Genomic DNA, 25938 nt, shown 5'->3' on the forward strand with positions numbered 1-25938 from the left:
CATTCATTAGGACTCCTGCTGGAGAACACAGGATGTGTGATAGGAAATGGAGGAGCTGTGGCTGGGGAGAAAAGCATGGCGTGTGGTTTGGAGAGCCTTGGGCGTCAAGCCGAGGACCTTTACTTTAAGCTCTGGAGCACCATGAAAGGGTGCTAGGCAAGGGGAGCTATTACTCTGGTTTGACAGGTGGATTGAAGAGGGGAAAGGGGGAAGGCAGAGTCCAGGGTGGAGGCTATCCAAGTAGGTGGCCAAGGCATTGGCTGGAGGCAAAGCCTGGTGACTGCTTGATTGTGGAGGGGTGAAAGAGAGGGCAGCTTCAGGATGATTCGTGATTTCTAGCTGGTGGACGGTGGGGATGTCCAACAGGCCAGTGGGTATTGGGGCCTGGAGTGTAGGGGGCTGGTTAGGCTGAGACACCAAATGGGGACTCATCAGCCTGCGGGCGGAAGTCGAAGGAGCCTCCTCCAGCTGCTTTCTCTTCTCTACTCTTCACTCCACAAGCTCGGGCCACTCAGTCCTCTGTACCCCCTGCAGCCTTGCGTCTGGTACACAAGGCAATGCTCGAGACTTCTGCGACTGTTGGGGTAGCTCTTTCTTTCTTTTTTTTTTTTTTAGCGTTATTGAGGTGTAATTGACAAATTAAAAGTGTATGTATTTAAGGTGTACAACTTGGTGTTTTGATATATGTATGCGTTGTGAAATGATCTCCACAATGGAGCTAAGTAACATGTCCCTCACTTCACGTAGTTACCTCTCAGCAAGTGTCAAGTATACAGGACAGTATCATTAACTATAGTTACCACACTGTACATTAGGGCCTCAGAACTCTTTGTACTGCAAAACTGAAACTTCATACCCTTTGACCTCCCTGCTTCCCCCAGCCCCTGGCAGCTACCGTTCTACTCTGTGGTAGCTCTTATCTTCTGCTGTCTCTGGCTCCGTCTACACCCGTCGCGTCACCCCACATATCTGGAGGCGCTTCTCCGTTGAGTCATGTAACCCACTGATACTAAACTGTTCTCCTTTCTGAGACGCTGTTTGTCTCCTTCGTCTCAAGCCTCTGCTTTCTCCCTGGCCACTGCTTCTGAGGGGGATCTTTGGTCTCCTGGCCCCTCTCGTGCCCTAGAACGGCCATGTGATCAGTGATCTCACTGGGCATGTCTCTCCAGCCTTGCTGCCCTCCTTGGCCATATTGCTGAGAAGCACACTGGCCAGGGAGGGCCTCACCCCAAATGCCACGTGTCTTCACTCAGGTCTTATTTGCTCAGTTCAAGTCCCAAACAAGTCATTTCAGAATCACTAACCCATACCCCTGTGAACCTTTGTGAGGTACAATTTTGTACCTATTTTGTTAACAAAAACACATATCTTAACTGATGACAGTATAAATTGTTATTCCCTATAGGAAAACAATTTGGAATGAAAATTGTAAGAGCCATATAAAATGTGCTATCCTGTGTATCTGCATTTCACACACCTTAAGGGATGTATCCCATACAGAAATAATTTTAAAGAAAGAAGTCACCATATGAATGAGAATATTATTGCTATAATAATTGTTATTGTGAGAAATTAGACTAAATGCTGCGGTATGGGAATAGTTAATGAAATTATAGTTTATATACTCTATAAAAACTATTATGCTCCCATTGTAATAATAAATATGAAGCCACATGGGGAAAAAACTTATATGTTAGTAGAAATAAGACTGATTTAAAAAGTAGCAGAGTTTGGCCCCTTAGGGATTCCATTTCAGTAGAGCCAGAGTTTCATGTACGTTCTCAAAGGTGTGAAAGGAATTGCAGCTGATTCTCCTTTCCATGAGCTGAGGTTGAAACAGACCCATTTTTCTGGCAGCACATCTGTGCAGGCCTCTGCCCTGGTCCTCTGCATCTGCTGGTTGAGCACCAGATTGGTTTTCCTCCTCTTCCATGTTGACCCACGTGGAGAGCCAGCCAGCTAGGGAATAAGAAATGGAAGACAGGCCTCCTTTGCATCATGACCCATGCATCCCGCAACTGGAAAAGATCATATTGGTTTAACAGCAGAATTCTTTTCCCAAACTAAACAGCAGAAGTAGGTGTGGCTTAATTCAATCTAGAGATTAGGGTCTTTATGAGGAGTCATCAGCCTGGGTCTCAAACGAGGAAGAAGATACAATGCAGTGGGAAGGTGCAGTAGAATCTGAGAGCCCAGTATTCTCACCTGTAAAATGGAAACGTTGGGTTACCTATCTCACAGTTTTCTATGAAGATTTTAAAGAAAGACAATGTATGTGAAAGGGTTTTGTAAACCATATAGTGCTCATCAAGACTTAGTTGGTGTTTACTACTTGTACTTTGTCATGGGAATGGCAGACGCTATTGGACAGCAGAGGCAATGACCACTTTTGGGAACAGCGATTGGAAGGCTTAGATTGGACAGCCAAAGATATCGTGGCATTTCTGGCCAAGCACCCAGAGGAAGTGCAGTCCACTAATGGCTCTGTGTACACCTGGAGAGAAGCCTTCAATGAGACCAACCAGGCAATCCAGACCATCTCTCGCTTCATGGAGGTGAGGATCTATTCTGCGGACCACTTAGAAAAGGCTTTGGCTTCTTTTTCTGAGATGGTGCAATAAGGTTTGTATTGGAGTAAAGTTTAGAAATAATGTGTCATCTTATTTACAGTAGTATCCTAACACAGGATGTAATGTACAAAAAGGTACTCAATGAATGTTAGTTAAATGACTGAATGAGTAAATCAACAGACCTAACTTCTAGCTTTATTCTGTCTGACTCAAGAATGTCTCTATCCATCGTTTTCTAGGTTTTCCTGTGTTTTGATATCCCAATACCTAATGGCAACAAAGCATTCCCTTAAAAAAGCATTACTTACGAAACTTATCTAAAATCTAATAGGACCGATTACACTTTAAAAATTGAGTCCTAAAAATGATGTGACTTAATAGGGACAAATGAGTTTTTTTTGTTCTGTTTGGTTAGTTGTTATGACTCAAAATTAAGAAAACAGAAGCGAAAATGAGGTTTAAACCTCTTTCCCTCCACAACAATCAGTATAGGTAACTTACCTCTAAATACTTCCAACATTTCCCTTAAATTACAGTTAAAAACCAAAACAACCCATTTTCAACTGAATATTGGAGAATGACTTGAGAGAGGAGTAGAGAGTGAGGATAAAAAAAATCATGCACTTAGCGCTTCTCTCTTAGCATGGATTCTGCCTTGGCCACTGCTTGTTTTCCTGACCATTGGCATTCTCATGACGGCTGTTCTTCCTTCAGTGTGTGAACCTGAACAAGCTGGAACCAGTGGCAACAGAGGTTCTGCTCATCAACAAGTCCATGGAGCTACTGGATGAGCGGAAGTTCTGGGCTGGGATCGTGTTCACTGGAATTGCTCCTGGCAGTGTTGAGCTGCCTCATCACGTCAAGTACAAGATCCGGATGGATATCGACAATGTGGAGAGGACGAATAAGATCAAGGATGGGTAAGTTGAATCCCCCCACCTTACCAGCCAGTCTTGGGAAAGTCAAGAGCAGCTAATGTGAGTGGAGGTACTTTATTTTAACTAATAATTTGGTAAAAATTTCCAACAAAGTATAACTCAAATTGGTGGCATGATTTTGGTGTAACTGGCTCATTCATTGTGGAGACAACTATTTCAAAGGTCTTAAAATATCATTATCTTTTGGTTCAGCATTTCCATTCAAGGGAATTAGTCCTGAGGAATTAAATCAACAGGAAAAAAAGACATTAGATTCTCTGTGCTAGCACTATCCCTTTCTATAAAAGGGAGCAAATAAGCAAGGTAAAAGGGAATGGTTAAGTGAATTTTGGCCCGTGTACTTGTTGCAATGTTAGGGAGCTAATGGAGGGAGGGAAAACCCAAACCAACAAGTGGTTTGCTCATTCTGATTATATTTATTTAAAAACATGTGTATGTGTCAGCTGAGACCGGAAAGTAAGGTACAGAAATAAGAAAAGTGGCTCTGTAATGGTGGTAGGATTGTGGGTGACTGAATTTTTTTTATTGTATGGTTCTAAGGAATGTTTGATCGCCTGTGGTTTGATTTAAGGTACTGGGACCCCGGTCCTCGGGCTGACCCCTTTGAGGATATGCGGTACGTCTGGGGGGGCTTCGCGTACTTGCAGGATGTGGTGGAGCAGGCAATCATCCAGGTGCTGACGGGCACAGAGAAGAAAACTGGCATCTACATGCAGCAGATGCCTTACCCCTGTTATGTTGATGACATGTAAGTTACCAGCGAGCCACCACCTTTGCTTAACCGGTTAACACTGTCCCCAGGTGGTGTGTACACACACACGCACACACACACACGTCAAGGGAGGAAACAGAATGATTATATTTATTTTATATGTGTATTGACACGGGTTAAAAGATTGGTTAAAACAAGATTGCAGGTACTGCAAAAAAAAAATTGTTTTTGAAATTCTGTAGGAATTTCAGGAAATAAGGTGCCAAGATGTACGTAGCTGACAGTTTGAGCCACGTCACCAGTAATCCGCACTCCTTTCTAGTCCATGGTTACCAGAACTTTTATTTTTTTATACTCTTTCAGTCAAAATCAGCCCAATCTGCAAGTTTAAGATGTGTCATGACGAGCACATGCCAAACACATCCACACATCCTCACGTCCCCCAAACACAGAGGCACAGCATTCTAGACCTATAAAAGCAGACTTTGTGTCAGGTTTTCTTCTTCCTCTCTACAAGTGGTAAACCACATTTTCAAACAATGCAGATAAAACCAAACAAGGCCTTTTTATCTTAGACATTTTAGATAATCTTTTAGTGCTTAGTCACTGTGCTGCCAGGTTCTCACTTTGGGGGCTGTGCCTTTGGAGCCAGTGATTTCTTGTGAGAGAGAGAGAATAGGCAGAGGTGTAGTTACTGCAAGCGTCTGAAGTATGTCATATCTCTTCTGAATTCTGGAAACTCTCTTATTCTCTGTTGTGTAAGGGAGAGTGTGTGTGTAGAGATCAGAGGGCAGAAGGAGCAGGGTTCCTCTCCTTGTATTTCTCCCTGCTTTGCATTGAACAACCCATTTCCTTGCAGGGCTCACTCTAGCTTTTCTAGGTCACCTGGATTTATCTTGTTTTTCACCTTCAGAAAGATTAGCCAGTATTTTCCAAAGGAAGACTTTTCCAAAGACCCCCTAAGCCAAGATTTACTCTAGAAAGGATGTATTAAGATGGGAACACGATGAGAGGTCAGAGGCATTCAGAACCTTTGCCTGTTGTCATGTAGCCAGTAAGTGCGTAAGTGGTAAAGCTGGGACTTGAACCTTGAGTTTCAGAGTCCAGATTCTGTGTTCCTTTTACTTCACTGCATTTCCTCTTCTACTTTGGAAATCTGAAGTATTACTGGCAAGAGCTGCCTGAAGTGTATTTCTGCACCACCTGTCGTTAACAGTTATGCAAGGCAAGCTGATAGTGAGATGACCTTGAAGATGTTGAACTTTCATGGCAGAATGAGTCGGTGTTTTGGTTTTGTTGGTTTTGTTTTAGTACTTTAAAATCACCCCCATTTAGCTTAATGACATCTGAGAGCTATCTGGTTACTAAAGCAAGGCCTCAAAGAAGTTTTCTTTGGCATCACTTTGTTAGTAGTGTCATCACTGCGTTACCCCACTCACGAAGCGTAACTGTCAGGGTGCACAGGTCTGCCCGTCTCGGGCTCAGTACTGGTGCTTTCTCTTGCATGCAGACCCAGAGGTGTTGGCCCAGGAGCCTGGCTTACACTCACCTTTACTCCTCCCCCCGCCCTTCCAGCTTCCTGCGGGTCATGAGCCGGTCAATGCCCCTCTTCATGACGTTGGCCTGGATTTACTCTGTGGCTGTGATCATCAAGGGCATCGTGTATGAGAAGGAGGCGCGGCTGAAGGAGACCATGCGCATCATGGGCCTGGACAACAGCATCCTGTGGTTCAGCTGGTTCATCAGCAGCCTCATCCCCCTGCTCGTGAGCGCTGGCCTGCTGGTGGTCATCCTGAAAGTAAGGCTGCCTCACCGGCCCCTCCCTGCCCCCCGTGGGCCATGTGAGCAGAAGAAAGGCACGGATTCTTTGGAAGGGAAGGGGTCATATGTGCTGTTCCCTGCAATTCCCTCATTTTATAGTTGGGGAAGGGGAGACCGAGAGAAGGGCAACAACTTGTCCAGAGTCAACCCAGCTGGTTCGCAGCTAAGCAGGACTGAACCTAGGGGTCTTGTGTCCCAGGTGAGCACAAGCGTAACTACGCCATGCTGTTTGGCAATGGTTCATGGCAGCGTCAGAGAGTTACTCATTTTCCTAGATGTATTGGGTGGTAATTCTGCCAGAATTTCTAAAAACCATTCTCAGAAGCATAGATATTGTTGCACGTTAGGATTTTCTGGAAGCAGAGGCTGAGACAGAGTTTGGGTATGGGTATTCCTTAGGGATCCACACCTCTAGAGGGGATGGGGAGGATACAGGATTGAGCAGAGGGAGGAGTTGAACTATGACGCACAGCCAACCCCCCGGGCACTCTTGCCGTGGAGCTGAAATGTCCAGCCCTTTAGGTTACCCCAAGGCCTCCCTCCCTGACACCCCATAGACCCAGGCCCCTCCATTAGTCATTGGAAGGGTGTGCCCCAGGGCCGGGCAGCTGTCTGCAGCTGGGACAAACCTAGAGGGGTTGACACCTGAGGCTGTCTGCTGACAGCCAGGCAACAAGTCCTTCCTTGAAGGGGACTCTGTACAGTGCAGTTCTGTGTCCACCCCTTACATTAATAGGTTTATATGCCATTTTTTGCACAATCATTTCATTTAAGGATGCATTGTTTAAAAAAATAAATGTTTTTAAAAGCGGAGGGGTACAAAGGGAAAGGAAGTAACATTTAATTTAATACCAGCTACTATTCATTACAAATGAGGACTTACTGATTGCCAAGCACTGTTTAAAGCACATACGTGTGCTGTCTTGTGATATCCTCACTAAATAACCCATTTAACATACAAGGAAATGAGGCCAAGGAAGGGGGTCACCAGACACTGTGGCAGAGCAGTTCTTGCTAAAGTCAAGCCCCCCTCATGCTCTGATGTCTGACTGCCAGGGCTGAGCTATGTGGCCGGGGTGGAGGTCCTGTGGCTGGTGGGTGAGAGCCACTCTGTGACAGCTGAGCGCTGGTGGGTCCTGCTGAGATAGAACCAACTGTTAGAGAGAAACTTGAAGAGTCCACAGAGTTTGGATGATTGCGGGGATCCAGAATCCATAGCAGGTTCTCATGGGGGATGTTAAGATGGCCTGACCATTTTCCTTGGCTTTCGGAGGGAGAAGCCATGTGGGATGCTGTCTCCCACAATTCTTTCTTGGTGCCAAGAGTCATAGTCCTTATAGAAGAAGGAGAATCCAAGTGATACTCTTTCTTGGAAAAACAAAGAACAAAATTGTCTGTTGAGATGAACCTTGGTGAATATCAAGCCTGGACTTTGTTTTGTTTCTGGCTCTACCATGACTTTGATGTGTGGTCTTGGGCTAGTCATTTCCCTTCAGTAGATTTCAGTTCACTCATCAGAAAAATGAACAGGACTGTTCCTCTGTATTGTCTTTAAGATGAGCAGGAATAAGCCCTGGCTGCTTCCCATAGATCATTGCTTATTGACAGTCTTATTGGGTCTCTTCCTTCCCAGTTAGGAAACCTGCTGCCCTACAGCGACCCCAGTGTGGTGTTTATCTTTCTGTCCGTGTTCGCCGTGGTGACCATCCTGCAGTGCTTTCTGATCAGCACGCTCTTCTCCAGAGCCAACCTGGCGGCAGCCTGTGGAGGCATCATTTACTTCATGCTGTACCTGCCCTACGTCCTGTGCGTGGCGTGGCAGGACTACGTGGGCTTCACACTCAAGATCTTTGCGGTGAGTAACTCTGGCCCTTCTGCAGTAGCTGCAGTCACAGCCGCACCTGGTATTTCACTTCTGCTTTATAGTCCAAGCTGAGAACAGACGATAAGAGATTCTCTTTCCAACGGGACTTGAACCTCAGTTCTAGATTCTATGCTCCTTGAAGGCAGGGACTGTGTCTTATTCAATTGTTTATTTTTAGTCCTCTGAGTGAACACTGGTTGAATTGAATCAAATGGTATTTTTTAGGGAGCCAGACTGCACTGCATGCAGTAAATGGCACTGGGGAGTGCCTTTAGACAATACAGGCCAGCTCTACCTTTTGTCTCCCAGCTCTGCTGGCCATGTTATGCTTGCCACAAAGTCATAGCCACAGATAGAACTGAAAGCTCTTGAGATCAGAGATGGCTCCTTCTGGACTCTTGTCTCCCTTGTGTCCAGTATGGGGTTTCACTTGAGTAATATTTTCTGAACTTCAAGACTGAGGAGCAGGTACTCCATCTCCCTGCAAATCCCGGACTTCACTCCCCTCCCTTGTACAGAGGAGGAGTGGCCTCTGAGGGTGTGCAAGTCCCTATAAGACTGAGTTGTCCTGAGTTTTTTGAAGGACGCTCCAGATGCCTCTGTCTGGACCTGTTAGACATCAGCAGCCCCAGACAGGCTCCTATGACACTGAGCCATCACTGGCCGAGCAGGGAGCTTGAGAGGACCGTGTGTGTGTGTAAGGTACAGGATTACTGAGCCCTTGAGGCACCTTTGGAAGCATAGAATTCTAAAAGTTTTACATTCCATCATACATGTGTTTCTGAAATGTGTGAGCATAATGAGTGCTGATAAATAGAATCACTTTATATGCTGCCAGTGGAGCCCACTCCCCTAAAGGGACTCTGTAGATAAATATTTCCATATCTTGCAATTGATCCATTTGGCAAATTCACCTTTCTCCAGGTGACATTTGCATTAGCAGTGATAGGAAATTGAGAAACAAGGAGATGGATGAGTGACTTCTGCATCTTTCTCACAGAGCCTGCTGTCTCCTGTGGCTTTTGGGTTTGGCTGTGAGTACTTTGCCCTTTTTGAGGAGCAGGGCATTGGGGTGCAATGGGACAACCTTTTTGAGAGCCCCGTGGAGGAAGATGGCTTCAACCTCACCACCTCCGTCTCCATGATGCTGTTTGACACCTTCCTCTACGGGGTGATGACGTGGTACACTGAGGCTGTGTTTCCAGGTACACTGAGCTTCCGCACTGCTTTAGACATCAGCCAGGGAAATGAAATTTCTAGCTGTAGTGCTTTCCTTCCTTTGTGCTGGAATTTCTGCAGGGCCTGGGTCTCCTTGGAAAGTGGTTAGGGCTTTGGACCTATGGCAAACAAATAGTCTCCAAGGAGAAGCAGCTGATGCTAAAAGTACAGCTCTTAGTACTGACGTAGCTCTTGTGTCTTGAGCACTGTGTGCCAGGCACTGTGCAAAGTGTTTTACATACTTTGGTTCATTTAATCCTCATAAGACTAGTGTGAGGGAGTTACCGTTCTAGCCAGTTTTTGCAAATGAGAGAACTGTGACCCGAAGAAGTTAAATAACTTGCCTGTGGCCACAAAGCTGGTAAGAGCAGGTGCTTGGAGGTGAACCCGGGTGGGTCACACTGGGTCGGCTAGCATAGGAGAGTCCTCCCAATGCTGACCCAGGTCCCTAATTCTGTATCCCCTGAATTACCACCAGCAAAGGTTCTGTTTCCTGAGTACAGCTTGTGAATAATAAGATACATTGGCTCTCAGCCATTGCCTGTGCTTTAATCGAATTAGTATTCATAAAAATTCATTTTTATACTTCCCTTAATAAATCTCCTTGACCAAGACCTGCCTTGGATACGTTTTCATAGAAGATCAAATTCTGAGAGAGTGAGGTTTAACTCTTCCTGGTTTCACCTACTGATTTTTCTCTAAGGGAGTGTATGTGAAATGTTTTTTACATACCCTACCTGAACCTCCCACATTGGATATGCAACTTTGTATCATACAGATCTGGATCCAAATTCTGATTCCTCCACTTTACTGGCTGAGTGATCTTGAGTAGGCTACTTAACCCTCAGTTTCCCCATCTCTGAAGTGGGGATGATACCTGCCTCGTGGGGTTGCTGGAAAGACTCAGAGAAGCGCAAGATGTGTGTCATACACAGGAGATCTCAGCAAATGTTATTGCCTCTCCTCCCCCACCTCCAGTCCATTCTGTCCTGTCTCCAAAGGCTGTGTCAAGGAGAGAGTCAAGGAGGCTGTGTCTGGCTGGGACACCTCGGGGATGCCGGGGCGTTGCTGAGCTTTGCTCACACCTGTGCTTTGCTTTCAGGCCAATATGGAATCCCCAGGCCCTGGTATTTCCCTTGTACTAAGTCCTACTGGTTTGGCGAGGAAAACAATGAGAAGAGCCAGCCTGGTTTCAGCCAGAAGGGAACATCAGAAAGTAAGTTCTGCTGACCCGCCCTCCCCTTAACTGCAGTGCAGCTGCCCCTACTGGCTGTTGGGGGCAAGGCGTGGCTCTCGACCTGAAGAGCCTAAAACCACCTTAGGGGCGGAGAAATCCCCTGAAGTGACCCTTTCCAAATCCTCCCGTGCATTTGTGTCCAGTGCTGTTGACTTCTCGGGGAGTCACTATCTGGGCTTCTAAGGGACATTTCCTTTGCTCTCTTGGCTTCTAAATAAAGTGGCTCTTGATCTCTGCCTTCACCTCTGCCCACCCCATCCCCCCAAACACATATACACATACTTTTCCTACTATCCTGACAGCTAGAAAGAAGAGGTGAAGACAGCCGTGGTTATGGAGCCATAACCTCTCTGCCTGCCTTGTCCTGATGACAGACGCATGAGCCTGTGCAGGCTGACGCCAGGTGGCTGCCACAGAGCTCGTTCTGTGCTTCTTAATGTTCTCAGCCTGCATTACCCAGAGCGCACATCCTCTCCTGGCTTCTGACTGTAGGTAGTGATGCCCACAGTTCAGCAAAGGCTCTGCCTTCTGGGCTTCTTTGCTCAGGGTCTTGGAGGAGAGCTCTTTGTCTTCGGTATAGCTTCCTAAGTCGTTCATAAGTCGCTCCCCTGCTGATCTCTTTTGTGCCCTTCCCCCAGTCGCCAGTGGTGAAGTATGATGTTCCTTAGCATGACTCACGAGTTTCCTTACCACCCGCCCTTGCCCGCTGTGCCAGCTGCTTCACCTGCAGTTCCTTATCTTCTTCCCCCGCCTCCTCTCTGCACCTTTATCACTGTATTCCCATCACCAGCACTAGTGCCCGGATAGGCCCCAGATAAATATTTGTTGCCCGTCTGCCTGAGAAACCAGAACTAGCTGTGGAGAGAGGACACTTGTAAAAGTGCAAGCACAGCCCCCTGCGTCTTGACACTCCACTCGTCAGTGTCTTCCGTGGGCTCATTTCCATCCTGTGTCTTCTCACAGTCTGCATGGAGGAGGAACCCACCCACCTGAAGCTGGGCGTGTCCATTCAGAACCTGATGAAGGTTTACCGAGATGGCATGAAGGTGGCAGTTGATGGCCTGGCCTTGAATTTCTATGAGGGCCAGATCACCTCCTTCCTGGGCCACAATGGAGCTGGGAAGACCACCACCATGTAAGAAGAGGGTGTGGCTTTCTCAGAATCAGCCACAGGAAGGTTCTGTCCTACAGTTAGAAATTCATACCTAAGAACATTGCCTTGGTTACCGGGCCAAGGGCAGAGCATATGAGGAATTGATGAATGTAAAAATATTATCTAATCACAGGAGTGCTTTCCAAATACTGGGTTTTCTCTAGATATTATTTCTTCAGGTTAAAATAGACTGGAGGCCTTTAGATGACCTTTCCCCTTCGGTTCTCAGAATTCTGCAGTATTTTTGGAACCTGAGACTGTGACAAGTCTGAGAAAGGGTCTCCTTTGGAGTTGGTTTGGTCAGAACTGTGAGGCAAGAATGTGGAAAGAGAGATTGGCTGTACTGGTGGGAGGAAGTAATTTCCAGGAACTCTGTCTCTAAGCAGATGTAAGAAACAGCTGGGCAGCTGGCTGGCTGTATGATTGCCTTCTCTGGGACCTATAAGGGCCTTATAATGGACAGCTTCAGAAGGGAGCACAGGCTATAAACACACCAGAGTTACCTCAGTGGCTTTCAATGTAGTCCATCAGCCATTGCAGAGGGCATTTTGGTGGGGGGAGGAGGTAATCTCTTCCTCCTGTTTTTCTTTTATATATTTTTAACATGCAAAATCAATATATTATGAACATTGCAGAAACTCTTTAAAAGGTGCGCAGAAATCCTAACTGCCAAACACACAAATTACTTTTATCTTTGAATCATTTGTTCTGCTTTGTCCCTTTTACTTAGACATGATTTTAAGCATAAAAAGAATATATGCTTTAAAGTGTACTTCCCATTGTATATTGGAATCTTCATTTAAAAAATGCTTGTGCTGAAACTGCCATTTCCAACACATAGGCCCACTCCTAGCTGTTCACTGAAGCAGAGACTCCTTCGCTGTGTCGGGGTCTGTTTGAGTCCATTAGGAAGGAACGGGGCTGGAGGGTTGCTGCCTCTGCCGTCTGCCCGGACGCCGCAGCCTGGAGTGGAGCTTCAGGGCAGGAGGGCCAATGCTGACTCCTGTACTTTAACGTTTTTGTCCTTAGGTCGATCCTGACTGGGTTGTTCCCTCCCACCTCGGGCACTGCCTACATCCTGGGGAAAGACATTCGCTCCGAGATGAGCACCATCCGGCAGAACCTGGGGGTCTGTCCCCAGCATAACGTGCTGTTTGACATGTGAGTGCCAGCACACCCTCTTTGGAGCTGTGTCATGAGTCACGGGTAGAGTGAGACTTAAGCATTTTATCACCTTTGGGGGTAGCAGGCCTCACCTTCCTGGATGTGTTGAGACCAGGTCATCCTTTGACATTGGAAAAGTAACAGAATTGTGGGGTGGGGGATGTTATATCAGTCCAGCTGGTGGATGGAGGCCTGGGAAACGGTGCTCTCCGTTCCTGTCCTTCTGGAGTAAGGACATCCTCTCTCCCCGCACACCCTCCCTGAGACCACCACAGCTCTCACCTGGCAGTAGCTCAGGGCCCTTGATACGTGGGTCCCGTGTTTCTGGCTCAGAACTTTTGCCCCCATTCAGCCTGCCCATCACCAAGCAGGGAGCCGCCCTGGTGAGCAGAGAGAGACCTGAGCTCTGTGACGCTGGGCGAGGGCATTCCCCTTCTGGGCCCCGGTTTCCTCACATCTACAGTGAGCAGCCCAGGCTTGTGTCCTCCACAGGGGCCCCCCCCTTCTCTCAGGGCTGAAGTTCTTCGAGGTTCAGGAGGGCTGCTCCAGGCTAAGGCCGCGGCAGCTCCTTGGTTGGTGGGGCCTTGGGGAGGGCCCTTTGAGGACCTGCCACAGCCTGATGCGCGGGGGCCAGGCCAGCGGGGAATCGGGTGGACGTGACCTGTCACCTTGCTGCTTTGGCTTCTCAAGTAGCTCATGTGACTGCTCACTGCTCTTCTGCCTTGAATCCTACCTGGAGGTTATTTCTCAGAAATTGATAAAGTTAAAAAAAAAAGTGGGGAAAGAAAAATGTGCCTGTCGTGTTCTGGGGGAGGAGGCACTGTGTTCTGTGCATCCTGGGGGCCCAGAGCCGACCTGCCCCTCTGTCCCCAGGCTGACTGTTGAAGAGCACATCTGGTTTTACGCACGCCTGAAAGGGCTCTCGGAAAAGCACGTGAAAGCAGAGATGGAGCAGATGGCCCTGGATGTTGGTTTGCCGCCAAGCAAACTGAAAAGCAAAACAAGTCAGCTGTCAGGTGAGGCCCAGAGCTGCCTTCCTCGTCCAACGCACACACCCCCCACCCCCGACTACACACACACAGGAAATACAGCTGCCGCCGTGTCCCCGGCTTCCCAGGAGAGTGGGAGGGTGGGTCAGAAACGTGTTCCGGGCTTGTCCCCAGGTGGGCACCTCCATCCCTCGTTCGCCACCTCTGCTGTCACTCACTGGGGCTGGCCCTGGATCCTGTCTCCTCTCTCCCATAGGTGGAATGCAGAGAAAGCTGTCTGTGGCCTTGGCCTTTGTTGGGGGATCCAAGGTTGTCATTCTGGATGAGCCCACAGCCGGCGTGGACCCTTACTCCCGCAGGGGAATATGGGAGCTGCTGCTGAAATATCGACACGGTAACTGATGTGTATTTACTCTGCCTTCTGGGCTGGGAGGGGGAGGGAGGGAGGAAAGGAGGGAGAGAGGGAGGGAGGGCCTCTGGAAGAGTATCTCGTGGCTGTTCCTGCTAGAGCAACAGAATTGCTTTCAAGGAAAGCGTGGAGCTGAGCTCTGAGCTCAGCCCTGGTGTGCAAGTGGGAGGCCTGGTTTCCAAGAACCTTCAAGTTTACACTTCATTCCCTAGGGGCCTGCAAGGAGAAGAGAAATGGGGATAAAGGGCATCCTCTGTGGGCCCTCAGGGCTCCCTCCAGCCTAGAACTCTCACATGTACAGTATAATTATGGTCTCCTATAAACTGAGATTCCCAAGAGGCGAGGCTGTGTTGTCCTTTATCTCTGTCCCCACGTGGGGCACTCAACTTGTGTGCTGACAGAGTGGATGAATGGATGGGAGAGGTGCAGTCAGCTTAGAGGGGTAGAAGGTACACAAGGTGGCACAGTATGAGGGGCACGGCTTTGGAGTCAGCTCAAGCTGGCCCGAGACCTTGGAAAAGTCATTTAACGTGCCTCAGCTTCTTTATCTATAATGGTGGGAGTGCCCACCTTCCAGAGGATTGAGTTAAATGAGAATGCACCTAGACCACGTCGCACACTGCTGGTGTGTAGCAAGTTCCCAAATAAACATTCCCGTCCTCCATTCTGTGAGGGTGCAGCAGCCGTCCTCACAGCACTGCCATCCTGGGGGTCATGAGCACACAGGCCTCGGGGTCCTTCTCCCAGGCTTTCCCCCGCTCGTATTTCTGTAGTTCTGGCCACTGCGATGAGTGAGGACAGCAGGCCTCACCTGTGCCTCGTCCCTGTGTTTGTTCCCTGCAGGCCGCACCATTATTCTCTCCACACACCACATGGATGAAGCGGACATCCTGGGGGACAGGATTGCCATCATTTCCCATGGGAAGCTGTGCTGCGTGGGCTCCTCCCTGTTCCTGAAGAACCAGCTGGGGACAGGTTACTACCTGACCCTGGTCAAGAAGGATGTGGAGTCCTCCCTCAGCTCGTGCAGAAACAGCAGTAGCACTGTGTCGTACCTGAGGAAGGTGAGTTGCAGCCTCAGTGCTGGGCTGCTGCCGGGTCCGGGGAGTCGGGACTCATTGGCTGTGAGTGGCTTGCCCACATCTGCCCCACTCTGCCACCTTGACGCCACCATCTCCCTGCTCTGTCCCCCTTTGGAGTCACGTCGTACCTCCTACATGGAAATCTCTGGAGACTTCTGTTCCCATCGTGCTAGCTCTGTTGAATCCCATTTCCTTTTTCCTATGGAGACACAATGAGTGATGGAGAAGGCCCTTAGAGGACTTAATTTTGTTGAAGAAGACAGACTTACCAAGAGTTAAGAGCCTTAACTTAAGAGTTAAGTTAAGAGCTTGAAGAATGCCCTGCTGTGCCTGCTCATTACTTTTAAATCTTATTGACCTTAACTTTTAAACCACAAAACGGCAAATATATATTGAGCACCGATTTCATGCCAGACACTCAGTCTGGCAGACTCTGGCCATAAAAGAAAATCATGGTAATAGTTGCCAGCATTGTTATCATTTGCAAACTTTTTTTATTTTTAATCTATCATCTCAAAGTGCAGAGCAACCCTGGGAAGAAGGTATTGCAATTATTATCCCAGATGAGAGAAGTGAGGCTTGTAGGGATTTAGTTTATTCAAGGTCACCCAGCAAGTGAATAACAGAGGCGGGACCAGAGCCCAATAACCAGGTACATTTTCCCCTTTACTGCAGTACATGCCATGCAAACACTGGCGCCCAAAACACTTACATCCCAACCTTGACCTCCTGTCCACTTATTTACCTTTTAACTAGTGTCTTGTGAGTCAAAGTGCAGTCTGAGACAAGCAGCATCAGGATCACTTGGGAGCTCATTAGAAATGCGGAAACTTGGGCCCAACTCAGACTTACTAAATTAGAATCTGCATTTTAACAAGGTCCTCTGGTGAGGAAACACAAATTAAAGCTTGAGAAGCACTGAGCTAGATAACCAGGCAGGTAAATCCCACGCCCAAGACGGTCGATGAGGGCCTGGTTACGGCACTCACTGGCAGGCCACAGTTCTTTTGAGAGCTCTGCTTCCCATGCACACAGCCCATGTGTCAGATCAGACAGTGGCCTCAGAAGCCAAGGCAGCCCAGTTACATGCCTCCCAGGAGAAGCTCTTTGCTCCGGTTCTCACACGATAGAGCTTCTCAGAAGCCCCCAGGTGATGGTGGTGGGGCTGCACCTTGCTCGGTCCCTGACCCATTCTTGCCTCCTTCTTTGCCATCAGGAGGACAGTGTTTCTCAGAGCAGTTCTGATGCTGGCCTGGGCAGCGACCATGAAAGTGACACGCTGACCATCGGTAAGGACTCTGGGGTTTCTTGTTCAGGTGGTGCCTGAGCTTCCCCCAGCTGGGCAGAGTGGAGGCAGAGGAGGAGAGGTGCAGAGGCTGGTGGCGCTGACTCAAGGTTTGCTGCTGGGCTGGGGCTGGGCGGCTGCGGGAGAGGGTGCAGCTTGGTGGCGGATCGGCCTAACGCTTGCTGGGGAGCCTGGGGCTTGGTCTGGGAGCTGGCAGGGCAGTGTCCCAGAGCGCTGAGATAGTTGGGGGTGGGGGGATCCCTTAGGGGAGTGGGCCTGGCTGCACACTGGACACTGGAGACCAGGGATGCGGAGCTGAGTAGCCAAGCTGATAGTGGAGGGATTGGGGTTCAGTGCCTAGGGAGGGTGAGTGCCCAGGAGAGGAGCAGCCCGCTGGATTTCCCTCAGGAGGTGTGTATAGGAGGCCAGTGTCACCAATAACACATATGGAGCGGAAGCGTTTACCCTGGCCATGTCTTCCCCATCCTAACAGCTGACTGTTCCCAGGAAGGCTCTGGCTCTCCTTCCATGCCCTGTTTGATTAACCCTCTATTGAGGGAAATAGAAGGAGCCTCCTTTAAAAGGTTAGAGAAAGGTGAAGACTCTTTTACAGTTCCTTTAGTCAAGGTTTCCATTGAAGAATCCTAGCACTTAGGCAATAGCCACCAGGCTTTCAACCTCAGAAGGCCGGCCGGCCAGCCAGCCACCCACCATGCACTGAGGACCTACACTGTGCCCGGCTTTGGTGATACGAAGGTGAATAAGACCCAGCCCCCGCCCCCAGGAACTCTCAGGCCAGAGATGAACACGTGGAATGACTTCAGTGTCTGGACCATGTGTGCTGTGTGGGCAAGTGGGCTCCTAAGGAGTAAGCAAGGGAGAAGGTGGAGAGCGGCCAGCCCCTAATGGGGGGCCTCGGAGTTGGCTGAGCCCTGTCTGTTCTTTGGTCCCTACAGATGTCTCTGCAATCTCCAACCTCATCAGGAAGCATGTGGCCGAGGCCCGGCTGGTGGAAGACATTGGGCATGAGCTGACCTACGTGCTGCCCTATGAAGCCGCCAGAGAGGGAGCCTTTGTGGAACTCTTCCATGAGATTGATGACAGGCTCTCAGACCTGGGCATCTCCAGTTATGGAATCTCAGAGACTACCCTGGAAGAAGTAAGTTCGGTAGCTGGCTGTCAGAATAGAGCAGGGCCAACGATCTCGGTGCCAGACGGGCAGCCTGCGTGCCCACTGGGAATAGGATCACCATGGACCTAGGCATTGAGTGCTTAGGTCGTTGGCATCTGGGTTGTGTTGGTTCCAGTTAACCCTTTAAGGTTGTAGTGGGAGATGTAGGAAAGAAGTATTAGGATTGCTCCCTGGTATGACTGTGTCATGACCATGCATCGGAAATGGCCCACGTTTATGGAAAATCTACTTGTGCCACGTGCTAACCTTGGTGTGTTTTGTTTTTTTCAATCATTGTAACTTCATTTAATCCTCATAACAAGATGAGAAAGTTGACATTCAGGGACGCCAAGCAAGCATTCAGAACCAGGGGTTTTTGGGCTTCAAAGCTCATACTCTATTACTGTGTAAGCAATGCCTCTCTTTAGAGAGACCTCAAGGGCTGGAAGGGGTATAAAATTGTCTGGCCCAGTAGTCTCCAGGTTTGACTGTGCAGCAGAATCATCTGAGAATATTATTGATAATAAAAATTCCAAGGCTCAGCCCCAGGGTCTTTGAATCAGAATTTCTGGAGGTAAGGCCTTGATGTCTGTGCTTTTACTGCATGCTTCCTGGGCAGCGTCTGGGCAGATCAGCGTTTGGGAATCATTGGTCTAGTTCAGATTGTTTTCTGATGTTGGAATCCCTGCCATAACATTTCTAGTGATGGGAACCCCTCCTCTCTTGATCATCCTGTCTCGGATAACCTATCATGGTGCTAGCCTACTCAAAGATTTGGGGCCATAGACTTGGAAGAAGCCACTTGGCTCATTCCCTGTAGGTTCAGAACAAATTCCTCCTTCCGCAGTGTCCTCATGTCATAGCTTTAATTTGAAAATGATTGTCTGGATTGATAGCTCTCACCACTGGGGAAATGTTCTCTGATAAAAACGGCTTCTCTCCCAAGTGACTCTGACAAAGTGTTATCAGTAAATGAGTCTTCTATGTTTTGTCTTTAGGGAATAGCATACCATTCAGTCATGTAATAATCACGGCAGTTGCTCTCACAATGTGGTGCTTGTGACACTCTCACTCACTCTTATTTTTCAGATATTTCTCAAAGTGGCTGAAGAGAGTGGGGTGGATGCTGAGACCTCAGGTAACCCTCCAGGGGGGCTGCACATTCTCTGGGCTGTGCCCCCTGTAGGCTGTCTTAGCTCACCAGGCTTGTGCCTTTCCCTTCAAATTGTTTTATGACATTCTTACTTTTAGTGTATAGATTTGTTACAGATTCAGAGTTTGTTTTGCTACAAATAAAATGAAACATGGGGTTCCTTCCTTTTGCCTTCAGATGGCACCCTACCGGCAAGACGAAACAGACGGGTCTTCGGGGACAAGCAGAGCTGTCTTCGCCCTTTTACTGAAGATGATGCTGTTGATCCAAATGATTCCGACATAGATCCAGGTCCGTTTGGGCAAGATCTTCATTCCGTTGCTAGAAAGTGAATTTCTCTCTTATGTTCTTCTCTGGTGTTATCTTTCGAGGTCCTTGAACCAGGATGACAGATGCCTACAGGGTCCAAAGGGAAGAGAGAGAATGAGAAAAGCCACTTTCCCCTTTTCAGGGTTGTGTATACAGTCAAACCTGAAAGAGCCTGTCCTCACCACTTCCTTCACTGCCCTGAGATCGCTCTCTCAAGATACACACACATCAAAAGATGGCCCCTCAATCCTCTGAATCCATTTCTTATCTTTTCTCGCGTTCATTAGGTGTTTAATTGTTGAATAAATGTTCTCTGAATGGATGGAAGATTTTGAAAGAGCGAGGTGAATTTGCTTTTAGAGTCAATTGGACCCTTAGACTTAGCTATTTTGGATGAGTGTGTCCCTGCGTATTTGACTGGGATGGAGAAGGGGGAGGCAGGAAATGAAGCAAATATTTGTAAGATGTCAAGCCACCACAGTTAGAAATGGTTTGTTTAAGACAAGGATTTCTATAAAAATTTTTCGGAACAGAAACCTTCCTGACTCTCCCATGCCTGTGCCATGTGAGTGTGTGACTCTCATGTTCTCCCTAACTTCATACATCGTTAGTGCTTAGATCACTGGAATGTGTCCACCTTTTACCAAAAATATAATAAATGGGAGACAGACTGCTATTGTGTGTTCTCAAGTATGTCAGCCTACTTACATGGCCTGTTTTGTAGAATATTCTGTAAGAAATTGAGGATGACTTGATTCATCTGAATGGCTTGATGTAGCACCATTATGTGTGAACATCTCTCTTCAGCTGTCTCAAGGCACCTTCATTTTTCTGTGCTCATCAGATAAGAACCCAAAGGCAGGGACTGCTGCTGTCATACGTTTGGGGTCATCACTTTTCCTTGGATGTGAATTTGTCACCACCAAGGCCCTTTACTCCTTTACTTTTACCTTCAAACGCAAGCCTCCAAGGTGGTTGCTGAAGATGCTGGAGGGAGGAGTGTGGGGATGTCAAAAATGCCTGATATAATAGGTGACCTTCAGTGTTGGCTTTCTGCAGAATCCAGAGAAACAGACCTGCTCAGCGGGATGGACGGCAAAGGCTCCTACCAGGTGAAGGGCTGGAAACTTACACAGCAGCAGTTTGGGGCCCTTTTGTGGAAGAGGCTGCTGATTGCCAAACGGAGTCGGAAGGGATTCTTTGCTCAGGTGAGAAGTGCTGTTCCAGGCCAAGGACTCAGCCTTCCTTGATGGGCTGCAGGCTCCCTGACCAGTGAAGACAGGGTAGCATCGTTGTTATAAGATGGACACTAGAGCCAGATGATCTGTATTTCAATCCCAGTTCTGCTTCTTGCACTCATGTATCTGTTGCAGGTTACTTTTCTGAGCCTCAGTGTCCTTATCTGTAAAAATGGGGATAATAATAGTACCTATGATATAATTGTTATGAAGATTAAAATGAGTAAGTGATTAGAATGGACCTCACATTAGTAATTACCTTGTGTTAGTTTTATCGTAAAGGAGAGTGTAACAAGGACAAAGTTTGGAAAAACTGGCTGGGCAAATTAAACTTCCATAACTTCAGAGATGATATGCCCAGATGCACTCAACATATGAACTTATTGGAAACTTTATTTTTCTCTAAGTTGATGTTTATCTGAAAACTAATAGAAAAGATAACCAGAGGTCAGACAAAAAAAAAAAGATAAACAGAGAAGACTCATTACACTCTTGCCTGCATGTCAGTGTTTGCACGCTAACTTGCTGGGTTAGGAGGGATGAAATTATTCCACTCTATAAAATCAAGAAGTATAAAGAAGTTACAGAGATTCTTCTCTACAGACTATGTGAGTAACACACAGAATATGAGTTTGGAGCGCATAGACTTAGGTTTGAATTCTGGTTCTGCTACTTATTGTCTCTTTGGCCTTGGGCAAGTTACTTAGTCTCCCTGAGCCCCAGTTACCTTGTTTGTTGATTGGTGATAATGATATTACTACTTAGGGTTGTAATGATAATTAAATGAGATAATGCTCATACAGTTTTTTCCCATGGAATTAATCACCTAGTGATTAATTTTCTGCATTGAAATGCGAGAACATTAGAACCAGGGGCATCATTTGGATCTTTTTTTTTTTTTTTTTAACGGATAAATTTCTCAGGAATAAATGGAAGGAGCTTAGAGTTTGCTTATAAAGTATGTACAAGTCATTGTTTTCAGAGAAGGTACAGGTTTAAAGTTTAAGGTGGTTTAGTAAGGATTTAGGTTAATCATGCTTTTTGAGGCCATCGGGGGAAGAAATAGCTGCTATTCCCTTTCCATGGAGACAGTGCTGTAGAGTGGTTTTATCAAAGTATGGGATCTAAATGGGTCACCTAGTCTGTCTGCAGATTGCAAATGAGAAGACTGAGGCCATAGGGGATGTGACTTTACATGGATACGCTTGTAGTAGAGAGAGAACAAAACTGCAGGTCTTCTGGCTTCTGGTCCAGGCTTCGGCCTGAGCTGAGCTCATGGCCAGTGTGGTCTTTCTCAGGTTTCAGGGAGGAGAGGGGCCTGGTGTTCTAAGTCACCCTGACATGTGGCCACTGTTTACCCTGTGAAGTTCTCAGCTCGGTGCCCCTGTCAAGGGGCCACAGCCTCTGGCCTTGTGTTGCCAGCTTCCAGAAATGCCCCGGAGGGAAGAGGTTTAGATTTCAGTCTCCATTGCTTCCAACCTGCCAAGAATGCCTTGGTGGAGCTGCGCCCTGTGCACGCTCGAGTGATGGCTGGTCTGAGAGGCTGGCTGGACTCACAGGGCCTTGCCCTGTGGCCTTCTTTCTAACCCTTGTCCTTCTACTGCAATTTCTCTTCCCTCCTACCCCCTGGTTATAGATTGTCCTGCCGGCTGTGTTTGTCTGCATCGCCCTGGTGTTCAGCTTGATCGTGCCGCCCTTTGGCAAGTACCCCAGCCTGGAACTTCAGCCCTGGATGTACAACGAACAGTACACATTTGTCAGGTATGCATTTGCCTTCTGCGCCCAAGGTGGGAGGAGACCTCAGGCCAACCAGGGTGTTTACTGTGCTGAGGGCCAAGGGGAGGGGGACTCGAGAGTTACACAGGGGCATGGATTTATCAGCTGTGGCTACAGCCGTCACACAAACTCATGTTAGATGCAACGGACAGCGGTGAACAAAACCTGAACTAACAGGCCAGTCCTGTTACTGCATTTAAACTCCATTCCTCTTTATATGCTGTTGTGAGGAACATATGTGTTTTATGTAAGTAATCTGCCCTTGCAAAAAAATCTATGATTGAGCTATAATATATTTGGATTTTCATAGCTATGTCTTTATTCTGTAGTTGAACACATGGCTTCCATAGACTCAGAGCATCGCACCTCCAGGTTCTTGTTTTCTGCATGATGCAATTCGTGTATTTATTATTTAGTCTTTTAGCTTATAGATAATAGCTAGTGTTTGTTTTTTAGACCAAAATACCAGCTACTCTGTAACAATCCAGCGCTTCAAACAAAAGGACAAAGGAATTTCTGCATCACGTTATACAGGAGTTTTCCTCAGTCCCATAGTATTTGCAGATCTTTTGATCAGGGAAGTGTGTCAGTGATGTCAAAGGGAAGCTTTAAAGGAAAAAAAAAAAAAAAAAAAAAAAATATATATATATATATAAACATGTGACTCAGTCTCTTTTTGTCTAATCCCATGCTTCCTTCCTATTTAGTGAAGGTTTACTTTCTTCTTTCCTTTCCAAGCTGCTGACCTTGTATTGCCCGGGGCTGTGGAACACATGGGCTTGTTTTGTGTTTGTAACCTGTACTCATCATTGTTTGTGTTTTCCAGTTGTCCGTGCAAACATTCAGCCCATAAAATCAGCCTGCCCTTTCCTAGAAAATCCCTGTGGTCTATGCCTAATGGATAATTGTGAAAGTACTTTTGAAATACTGATCTTTAATGAATTCATTTACTTCACATTAAAATATATACGTAAATGTGTGTATATATGTGGGTGGGTGTGTACACATGCGTGTGCACATCTCTATACATATAACTTACTTACACAAGCTCCACTTTGGAGTGCTGTATGTTACCTTGATAACAAATATATGGCCAGAGGCTGAGTTCCTTGTGGGTGGGTTCTGTGTTTTATTCCTTTCTGTTTCAAGAGTTTGGCACACAGGAAGTACTTAATAGAGTGTTTAATTAAAAAAACAATCGCCTTCCTCCTCCCGATTCATTGTTTTAATGAATTGCTGAGCTGGCTGCCTCTCATGTACCCACAGTAATGATGCTCCTGAGGACGTGAGCACCCAGGAACTCTTGAGCGCTCTCACCGGAAAGCCTGGCTTCGGGACCCGATGTATGGAAGGAAACCCAATCCCGTGAGTGCCACTTGAGCTGTGAGCCCCGCCACGGCTGGCTTCTTGTGCTTGTCACCTGCTTTGATCTCTACACTGCTTTTGTCATTTGTATGCCACATGGTGACTACCATCATTTGCCCTTTGAAACATTTTTTATTTTAAAAAAGTTAATATAGTGATTTAATCAGACCATCTAGGAGCAAACATAACAGACTAGGAGAGTCTTCTAGCATCTTGCCAGGCAAATGACTATAGACGTTTGTTTACTGCTTTAGAAATGAATATTTAATTTAAATAGTACTTTATACTGGTCCCTTTTCTCCAGCTTCTATACCTAAATGCAGAGACAGGCTCCCATTATGTATAATCTGCAGTTTTGTTTATCAGCTTCTTCACTCTAAAAGCCTGAAAAGATGGCATCGTTTTTATAAAAATGGACATTTTCTTCTTTCAGAGTTGCATATTTTTATCATATTCTCCTTCAAAGTCCTTAAAAAAAAGTAGGCAGTGTATAAATCAATTTAGTGAAATACCCATACGACTCTTAAGTGTATATGGGAGGAAGGCATGGCCAGAGATCTTTGTGAGTAAAGACAATGAAGAGAGGTGAGGTGCTTCTGAGAGAACCCAGTGATGGTAGAGGCAGGTTCAAGTTTCCAGGCTCAGGTAGATTGTTAACCACAGACCGAGGAATTATGGAGAGTGTGGGAAGGTGTGGAAAGATTGGAGAAGGCCTAACTTGAATTCCAGGTTTTAAAGGGAAGATAGTGAGCCTGCAGGAGACAGACCAGTGAGCATACCACCTGTGTGTGCAAGGCTTCAGAACAGGTTGCTAAATGGAGAGCCATTATGTACTTGTTAGTTCTTATCAATTGAGTACTTACTGAACATTTGCTAGTACTTAATACTTGCTAAGTGATAAATCCTGACAGTATCAGTTTCTAAAAAACAAGGTGACCAAGGTGGAGACAGTCAGAGATTTCACAGGGCTTTTGATGAGATTCCACTTGGAAGTTCTCTGTAGGCGAGAGAGGAGAGTGAGATGCGGTAATAACACAGGTAGGTGGATTCATCACATGCCAGCTCAGCAGTGTGGGCTCATAGGTGGATGCCAGCCAAGGAAGGATGTGTAGGAGCCAGGTCTGCATTGAGAGGTGTAGGCCTGACATCACAGGCTCGCGGCCTGTGGGCAGAGCGCCCACTGACATGTACTGGGGTCCGTCTGATGTAAGGGCCCCACTGTGGAGACTTCTAGGTTTTTCAGAAAGTAGTGGAACTGATCTCAGCCAGTGATCTTGTGAAGGTTTTAGAGCGTGAGCTTCAGGACGGCACCATCGTAGTCTGACTTTTCCATTTAGTCCAGGTGCTTTAAAGAGAGAACTAGAGGGCAATCCACAAAACTGTTCATTTGATAGAAGAATCATCTAAAGACTGTGGCTCTGCTTCAAATTGTAGAGTTTTGAAAGGGAAGGGATGTTACAAATGCCTTGTTGAAATGGAAGGGATGTTAGAGAAATGCCTTGTTGAAATGTGACTTATTGAGACAAGTCATTTCATACTTTTGTTTCACTAGTGGAGAAAATAGGCCCTGAGAGGGCAAGTGACTTACTGATGGTATCACAGTAATTCAGAGCTCAAGTCAGACGTAAAGGCCTGCCTTTAGTTACCTGGGATGCTTGCAAACAACCTAGCTCTTCATGTACCAACAACTCTGACCCCTACTAACTGTGCCCCTCCCAATTCTCTACTCATTTTGAAACATGAAGTGCATCCTGACACTCTCCGCCAGGTTTCAGCACGTTGAGCATAAGATGCAGACTCCTCGCAGGCCTGCGTCCTGTGGCTCCCGCCTCCCTCTCCTCATCTCCCGTCACCCTCCCTCGCAGCTCATCACATTCCAGCCCCACTGCCTTCCTGTTGTTCCTTAAACGTAGAACACTCGGGACCTTGTCGCCTGTGCTCTGTTGCTTCTGCTTGTAATATTTTTCCCCTGAATCCCTGCCTAGCTTGTTCTCTCCCAACATTTAGGTTTTGGCTGAAGTGTTTAATTGTTTGTTATCGAACTCTTTCCTGGGAATACAACCTCCGTGAAGGTTGTATTTGTCTTTGTCTTCTCACCCCAAATTCTCAAATATGCAGGACAGTGTCTGGCACATAGTAGATGCTCAGTGAATGTCTGTTGAGTGAACACGTGGGTGAGTGATTGAATGCTGGTGATTGGATTGACTTGAGTTCAGTATATGAGCATTTAGGCCTTCTTTGTGTTCCATCTTCCTTCACTGTAAATGACTTTGTAGCTTACAAGTCTGTGGGGCGGATCAAATAACCAAGTGATGAGGGGATACATGCATGTTTGCAGTTGTTATTGATTGGTCCTGTGCTCTGAGGCAATAGGAGAGGCCAGGCCCTCTTGGGTGATCCTACCTTTGATGTCCCTTTGCAGAGACATGCCCTGCTCGGTGGGGGAGGAGGAGTGGACCACCACCCCCGTCCCCCAGACCATCA

General features: G+C 47.1%; 1 protein-coding gene across 1 annotated transcript in view; it reads left to right on the forward strand.

Moving 5' to 3' along the window:
- ABCA1 (ATP binding cassette subfamily A member 1) overlaps positions 1–25938 on the forward strand; it is a 111212-nt gene that overhangs the window by 63711 nt on the left and 21563 nt on the right. Inside the window, exons 11-30 of the mRNA XM_007447287.1 lie at positions 2358–2555; positions 3285–3490; positions 4080–4256; positions 5796–6018; positions 7675–7896; positions 8906–9110; positions 10226–10339; positions 11324–11495; positions 12543–12674; positions 13551–13693; positions 13923–14060; positions 14919–15139; positions 16374–16446; positions 17399–17601; positions 18703–18751; positions 18944–19057; positions 20135–20283; positions 21950–22074; positions 23356–23454; positions 25877–25937. Of these exons, the coding sequence (XP_007447349.1) occupies positions 2358–2555; positions 3285–3490; positions 4080–4256; positions 5796–6018; positions 7675–7896; positions 8906–9110; positions 10226–10339; positions 11324–11495; positions 12543–12674; positions 13551–13693; positions 13923–14060; positions 14919–15139; positions 16374–16446; positions 17399–17601; positions 18703–18751; positions 18944–19057; positions 20135–20283; positions 21950–22074; positions 23356–23454; positions 25877–25937 (3024 nt within the window). The remainder of the gene's footprint in view (positions 1–2357; positions 2556–3284; positions 3491–4079; positions 4257–5795; positions 6019–7674; positions 7897–8905; positions 9111–10225; positions 10340–11323; positions 11496–12542; positions 12675–13550; positions 13694–13922; positions 14061–14918; positions 15140–16373; positions 16447–17398; positions 17602–18702; positions 18752–18943; positions 19058–20134; positions 20284–21949; positions 22075–23355; positions 23455–25876; position 25938) is intronic.

Source organism: Lipotes vexillifer, unplaced genomic scaffold (genome assembly GCF_000442215.2).
Source record: "Lipotes vexillifer unplaced genomic scaffold, Lipotes_vexillifer_v1.1 scaffold1035, whole genome shotgun sequence".
Taxonomy (NCBI): Eukaryota; Metazoa; Chordata; class Mammalia; order Artiodactyla; family Lipotidae; genus Lipotes; species Lipotes vexillifer.